At 36.1% G+C, this 8,247-nt stretch overlaps 1 protein-coding gene across 1 annotated transcript; it reads left to right on the top strand.

The window, feature by feature from the left end:
* The first annotated feature begins 5,066 nt into the window (after positions 1 to 5,066).
* On the top strand, positions 5,067 to 7,180 carry LOC111402158 (transcription termination factor MTERF15, mitochondrial). The gene has a single exon (XM_023030280.1). It carries the CDS (start codon positions 5,159 to 5,161, stop codon positions 6,509 to 6,511), a length of 1,353 nt encoding a protein of 450 aa, XP_022886048.1. The 5' UTR covers positions 5,067 to 5,158; the 3' UTR covers positions 6,512 to 7,180.
* The last annotated feature ends 1,067 nt before the right edge of the window (positions 7,181 to 8,247 follow it).

The following is an 8,247-nucleotide window of genomic DNA, read 5'->3' as shown; positions in this document are numbered from 1 at the left end:
TTTTTTGCTGCACGGTACTGATCGAACTCATTTTTATTCATTTACAGGGGCGATTGTGCCATTTTTGCAATAAAGTATATCGAATTTCTGAGTATAGCAAATAAGGTTGATAGAATCAACCAATCCTGGATACAGAGTTGGCGGAATAAGTTGGCATGTGACTTATTCTATTTTAATGGTGATCCATAGATTTATTGTAATTATTAGTTGTAATTTTTTGTAACTACGAAATAATTGTAAACACTGTAAATATTGACTTGTTGTACTTACGAAATGTTTATAACACACTGTAATGGATTATGAAATGATTATTAACTACGACGACAATTAATTTGTTATCGTAGAATAAATGCAAACACTGTTTAATTCAGATGGACAACATTACCAAATGATCTAACTATCATTTAGAGAAACATGACTTGTACAATATTAATGAGTATGCCCTACTGATTTGCACCGACGGTACCTACGCGGTCGAGGGACTTCTCCGGTAGATGGTATTCTAGACGTACTTGGATGTCCAGGACAACGCGATTCAATGAGAGGTGGCAACAATGTATTCAATGGGCGAATATGGTCGGGGACTTCACACTCAGCTTCGTTCGGCAGAGGAAATATTGTCTTAGCATAAGCAGCTCTCCAATAATCAGTCGTGTAGTAATGAGAGCAAAATGTCTAGCTGCAAATCCTCGATACATAGGAACTGCGACTTCATGCTCATACGGAAAGTCTCCAATTGAATTTTTTTACAATTGCACGTGTTATCAGTCAAGTCCACCATGTATGTCGTATTACGTGCACATTCCACTGAGAAGTGCGACTAGTCTAGTAGTTCGACATTCAACTGTCTTGCAAGTTTTGCAGCTTTGAATAGCCTTTCCTCTTGCGCCGGGGCTAGCACACTCGTGCAATTCTGTGATTCTGCACGTCGATCGTGAAACCACTGCTATAGCTTGGTATGGATATTCTCAATCCGTGCAAGAATGAGTGATTTCCGATCTTTCTTGAATAATACATTGAAAGACTCCGCGTTGTTTGACGTCATCATGTTGTATCGATGTCTTTGGAAAAACGTGTGCGCCCAATGTTCAATCCCCATTTTCGTTAGATAATCTCATGCATCGAATGATTTACTTCCTATTTCAACCATGAACTTATTACACTCGTCAACACTGTAGGCTTCAGTCGCTCTCCTGAACAATGAAACGATACCTTTGCCCCGATACCTGGTCTTTAGATTTCCTTGAATATGGTACATACAATACCCATGATGTGCATTTGGAAAAATTCAGTGATACCATTTATTAAAGGCTGTCTTCGATCTGTTACAAATGCAAGGTACTCGACTTCCCTGATTACTTCCCTTAACTTTGTGAAGAACCACCACATCGACAGGGTCATTCTCGCTATCGACTATGCCGAACGCAAGAGGGTAAATTTGGATGTTGGCATCTTGACATGTAGCAATAATCAACTTGTCTTGATATTTAAATTTCAGTGTTGTACCATCAACTAGAATTAGGGGTCGCATTGCATTTCGAAATCCCCGAGTGCATTGTCCAAGAGCCATGAAAAAGAATTTGAAGCAATTCCCACCCTCCGTCTCAATAAAAAATTCCGAGTCAAGATTAGTTTTCTCCATGTTATGGCAATACTTGGTCAATTTAGCATAGTTTTCCTCTGCAGAGCCCATTAAATCCTCAAACGCACATTCCTTAGCCTTCCAGGCATTCTGGTAGCTCAAGACTACTCCGTACTCTCGACGGACGTAGTTAATGATGTCCGATGATCTGTAGATCATACAAGATCCTGATACTTGTGCATTATCTGTCGACCGATAAACCAAACTCGGGCTTGCCTTTGATCATTTCGACATAATCCCACTTCACAAGTATATTCCCGTGTGTACTTGCAAATTACAAAGCACTCATTCGTGTTCATCTTCGTCGCTCACAAATGCCAACAACAACTGTCGTCTACGCAGGCAATTGTCACAACAATTTATTCGATTTTTTCACTTTAAACTCAAAGTTGTATTTCAGCGCAATTAGGTGCACAACACAACTTGCAAATCTTTTTTCGTTTCAAACAGTTGCTTGACATACAAATCCTCACTATCTGGAACCACACGGGAGGAATTAGAGGACGATTCACTCTATCCAGCCCCTGAGGTCCCACCCCGCTCATGTCTCTGTCGGGATAAAGCGATCAAATCCTCGTCTGTAAAAGTATTTGCATTTTTTACACTCATTGTCGTGAACCACAGACAATTCTGTGAATAACCGTTTTTGGAATAACCGCATCATCTTTACGAGCTATCTGGATCGTATCCCAAAAATTATTACCATTGTTATTCCCTCCATCTGAGTCTACTTGTTCACCTTCGACGACATCCTTCCTCACTAAAGTCACGTAAACAGGAGTCGAGTATCTATTGTTCATTTCAAACAGATAATTCACTTCAACAACAGAAGAAATCGTCATAGGTGGACTCGGAACTTCCTGATCGCTGAATTTAATATCAATTCCATGTCATACTGAGAGAGATTGACATTTAGCTTGATCTGTAAAAGATTATAGAGTTCTGCATACGTTGTTGTTTCTGTTATGAAAATTGGGATACCACCACGTTTATTGCTCGTCCATTTCTATATCCATCGATCTCTTTCGTCCAATTCAAAATCACCAAAATAATAAATTGGGATTACAACTATATCTGCACGGCGAAAAAGAATTTTTAATTGCAAGAGACTGTTAACTGGACAACCGACAGTTCAAATTCGCTGTCCGACAGAATAAGCACACCAAACTTTTGCAAATTAATTTTTCAGTATTAATGCAGATAAATTTTTTTCTCGTCAAGGGCTTAAAATTTTTCACAGATCTATTAATAAAACTATCTACATTAACATTATATGTCGAAATAAATTTTATTTATACAAACGTAAAATAATTTAACAAAAACAAAATTAAATCTATGTATTATAAACTTACTGATCTGATGAGATTGATATAAAAAAATTTCATCTACTGCATTCGATGAATTTTTCAAACTTGAGGTTGAAGCAGATGAAAGATGAAAGTGTTTTTATCTGTATTGGAGCAAACAAATATGAGAAGTTTGCTGATTTTGATATTTTAAGTGGGAAGTGTTTGATTTTTATTCGTTAACAAAAGGGTAATAATATCTTTTAAACAAAACCTTCATTTGTAATTGCATAATACACTCAAGGGTATTTTTGTCTTGTAACACTCAATAGACCATTGTCATAATTTTAAGAATTGAACAAGTCAAAATGGAATTTCTCTTCTTTGACTATTCCATTTTTAAAAGTATCCCGTATCAAACGGGACCTTAATGATTTAGTTAGTCACATATATTTTTTGGTGACAAATGAAAATTTCTATACGTTACAAATTATTTTATGGTTATAATTCAAAAATTTCGTATGTCACATTTTGTTCAACAGTCACAAATCAAAAATTTAGGAGTTATGATTTATTTGTTGGTCACAAATCACTAATATTATAAGGTACTACAATAACAAATTTTTAGATCATACATTATTTCTTGGTCACAATTTATTTTTTTAATTAGTCATATATTATTTATTGGTCACATATTAACCAATTTAATGGTCACAGTCAACCAAATAATTTTTGAACACCACCAACATTTGCGACCACTATCTCCACCATACCATACCACCATGATCAACCAAAAAATTCCCAAACCTATCGTCACCAACGTCGCCGCTACTACCACTATCACCACCAACCAAATGGTCACAAACCTCACCTCCTACAATCACCACATCACTACCATGACCACCATCTCACCACATTACAATCTGTAACAAAACAGAAAAAGAATCAAAAGAGTCAGTGCCACCTCACAGTCACATCGCCACAACCACCACCAACATAACCTCACAATCTGAAACTCACAAAAGAAATAGAAACAAAAGATAAAATTGGCACCGCCACCACCGCCTCACAATCTAAAACAAAAATACCGGTTGAGCACCAACCAAACACCACAAAAAAATCGGCTAAGTACCCCCCAAGCTCCGACGAAATATATTGAAAGAAGAAACCAACCCAAAACCATTGTTGTTGCACGAACCTCCACCAATCGTACCATCACCATTGGCATCATCACTGCACAAACCACCACTGACAATACCGCACACAACACTGCAAACCACTGCACGACCATCGATTCACACCTTTTGTTTCAGACACACGGATCTGCAACCACCATGAGGTAGCGATGCTCATCGCTACTTATAACAGACTCGTCGTCGTCTTCTTAATAAATCCATGGTAGTGATGTTTGCTTCGGAGTGATGCCGCTGCGATGGTGGCATCTAGAGTGTCGCACGCGTAGTGTCTCCGACAATGATAAAGAGAGGAAAGAATGGAGTAGAGAGATAATAGAAATGATAGAGAGAAAATGGATATTAGGGTTTGGGGTGGGTATATCGTTAATTGAATTTTATAATATTATTATTTAATATTAAAAATTGTATTATCATCTGATTTTTGTATATATAAACTATACTTCTAATTTTTGAAATGAAATCTTTAAAAGTAGGCATTTATATAATTTTCAGTTTTTTTTTTTTTCTTGAAAATCTGCCAATTGGGTTAGGCTTGGACTGGGTCGTACAATCAGCTCAACATGATTATGTAACAAGCAGACCAATCATGCTACACATCCATGATCAAATCCAAATGGGACACGTGTTGACACATAATTGGATAGTTTGAAAAATTAAATAAAAAAATATCAAATCATTTTCTGACACATTAATCTGTCTCTTCACTCCCTGTTTTTCAATCTGGCTACCTGGCTTTATTCCAAGCAGATACATAATGCAGAAAAACCAAATTTTTCAAGAAAGAAAAAAGAGATGAAAAGAATTATACTTCACTAGTTAAAACTGGTACACATTGTACGTAATCTTTAAATATATATTTTATTAAAATTTACTAAAAATTTAATTTTTAAGTACATGTGTGTAAAATAAATATAAAAGAAACGAAACGAATATGTAAAGGACGGTAAAAATTTGAGCACAGTTGCTGCAATTTTACCTACCCTCATTATTCAAAAGATTTGGGTGCCAATTCATCAGATTGCAGATCCTCGGCAATGGCTATGTTAATCAGGAATATCAAAACACGACCTCCATTTCTCCTTCTCTTCAGATCAATTTATGCTCCCGTTCATTTCATTCCATACCCAAATTCACAATCTTTCTCCACAGCTCCAAAATCCCATCAGAAGAATTTAATTCCTGTCTCAAATCTCTTCCAAAGGTATGGCTTCCCACCCTCTGAACTTCCCCATTTCCTAAAAAAGAATCAGTTTTTGCTGAATTCCAATACCCCAGAAATCGAAAAATCCCTCAAGATTTTATCATCGCTAAACCCTTCTCAAGATTTCGTTGTTAGTGTATTATGTAGCTGCCCCAGTGTTCTAGAACTTGAATTCTTGGAAAAATGGCAACTGGGCATTTCGGAATTGGGGATTTCAAATATTAGTATAATGGCAATTCGGAATATTCTTGAATTTTCTAGGAAATATGATTTAAAACCTGATGACGTTTTTAGGTGTATAAAGTGTTTGAAAAGGTTGGGGTTTAGAGAGAACACTGTCACCAGGGTTTTGGAAGCAGTTCCTATGGTAATTATGTCAAGTGAGGAGAAGATTCGCGGTAAAACCGAGTTCTTGATTAGGATTGGAATTCAGAAGAAAGAAATTGATCGGGTAGTTTGTTCATTTCCTGGAATTTTGGCATTTGGTGTGGAAAATAGGCTGAAACCATTGATTGATGAATTTGAAGATTTAGGTTATAGCTTAAGTGAGGTTAGGAGAGAAGTTATTAGGGACCCAAGAATTCTTGGGTTGGAAAATGGGGAGTTTTCACAGTGTTTGAAATTGCTAAAGAGTTTGCGTTGTAGGTTACCTATTAAGGAGAATATTTTTCGCCATGGAGCATTTAGGGCTGGCTATGAAGTGAAAATAAGGGTTGATTGCTTACGAAAACATGGTTTGATATATCGAGACGCTTTTACTGTCTTGTGGAAGGAGCCTAGAGTGATTTTGTATGAGATAGAGGAGATTGAGAAGAAAATCGAATTTTTGGTGCAGGAGATGGAGTTTGATGTTCAGTGTTTAGTTGAAGTTCCTGAGTATTTGGGGGTGCATCTTGGTAAACAGATATTTCCTCGTTTCAACGTGATTAAGCATTTGAGATCAATAGGTGGACTTGGAGACGAGGTCGGTTTGAGGGATTTAATTAAGCTTAGCAGATTGAGATTCTATAATCGGTATGTTAAGCCATACTCAGAATGTGAGCAGATATATGGAAGGTTTGGAGGAGGCAGTGAAGTTCGAAGCCGGCATCCAGTTGGAATGTGGAAGCTTTTTAAACCACAAAATCATCCCAAGTCGAATGAAGATTCTAGAAACATCAAATCTTACATGGAATCATTGGCTTGAATGGAATTTACTACACTGCTGGTGTTTGTTGGTTTCTGGAGCTGTACTCTCTTTGCTCGTTTATTGCCCTTATCAGGGCGTCCTCAGCCCCTCCTCACCAGGACTTACTCCCAGGTGCCAAAAGGCAATCAGCAGTCAGCTTACCGAAAGGGCTTCTTCTTTGTGGGAATATTCCCTCACGGAAGCTCCCCTAGAATGTAATGTACCTTGGCTTACGACATAATATGTTTGCAAAATGGCAGTGGCTGAGTTTTGGCTGTGCTGTATTTACTTGCCTCCTCCCTCTATAAAATAGCACATAGGTGGCCAGTGATAGGAGGAACACCCAGCGCCCGCACTTGAACGGGCAACCATGGTCTGCTTTGCTATATTCAAGGAAATTAAGTGCTTCATATAAAGGAGAAGCAGTGAAACTGTGCGGTCAGATGTTGACAAGAACACTGTGCGAACTCAGTTATCCGTGTGATTGAGAACCCTCGCAGCCAAACACAACGAAAAGTATTAGGAGTGCACTCTTACCACTTTGCAGGATTGGAAAACTTGGGGTCCGTTTGGTTTGCATTTCTGTTTTTTATTTTTAGTTTTGAATTCATTTATAGTTTTCTATTTTGAGAGATTATTTTAAGATTGCACAAAACATATTTGATTTATTATTCTGAAAAACTGTTTCTCAAGACAAAATATTAGAAAACATGTTTTGTTTAAAAAATTTTAAAATTTTTTTTAAATGGTTTTCTGACATTTATTTTTCAATTAATTTGATTATTTAGTAAAACATTAATTTTATGCTAATATGTTATAAAAAAAAATGTAAATTTTAAAGTTGGTAAAAAAAAGGTATCATTATTAGTATATCTCCAACAATTGCATCTACATAATAAATCATTGTCACTCGTATCATTTATGCACTTACATAATAAATCATTCTTGAAGGAGCTTGGGAGGGGGAGAAAGAGAGAGATATGGGTATTTGTATTTATTTGTATTTTGGTAGGTTTTGTGTGATTTTATTAATGATTTTAATTTAAAAAAATTTTAAGTTCATTTTCCTTATTTTTAATTTTTTTCGTCAAAAAGTCATTTTGAGTGTTATGTTGTAGTAATTTTCTTGTTTTCAAAAACATATTTTTGACAATAAAATATTGAACATGTTTTTGAGTGGGTTAGAAAACTGGAAACTGAAAATGGCCTCAAAACGACAAATCAAATGCACTCTTCACTTTCTATTATTTTGTGGTTCCTTGGTCTCAATCAATCAAGATTCACCAGTTGCTTACAGCCTTTCGTTCTGGTGCTATTCTCGTCGACCTAAAAGAGAAGGCTTAGTGAGTAACCAATATGAATAGCGGTTGGATGGTTGGGACCTTAATTGTCATTGAGCTTGGAAAAATGTAATTTCCCACTTGGTAGCTTTTGACTTAGATTTTGTTTGATACACATTATTGTAAAAATGAGAATGAAAAATATAATCGTTACGGATTCCACACAAGAGATAGAAAGTCAAATATAGTGACTTGATATGATGGATAACGATCATATTTTTTGCCCCCGTTTGAGCCCCATTATTTATCATTACATTAAATTAAAATTTTTTCTCTCCTACTTTTAACCACACAATTTTCAATAAAATAATATTACACGTAAATAAAAAAATTTTCAACCACTTCAAAAAAATACTATTCATCTCATTGTAATATACAAATAATGGGGCTCAAACGGGAGTTTCATTTTAATGG

The sequence above is a fragment of the Olea europaea genome, chromosome 10, assembly GCF_002742605.1.
Source record: "Olea europaea var. sylvestris chromosome 10, O_europaea_v1, whole genome shotgun sequence".
In the NCBI taxonomy this organism is placed as follows: Eukaryota; Viridiplantae; Streptophyta; class Magnoliopsida; order Lamiales; family Oleaceae; genus Olea; species Olea europaea.
Note: the sequence above shows the minus strand (reverse complement) of the source record. Positions and strands in the feature narration are given on the sequence as shown.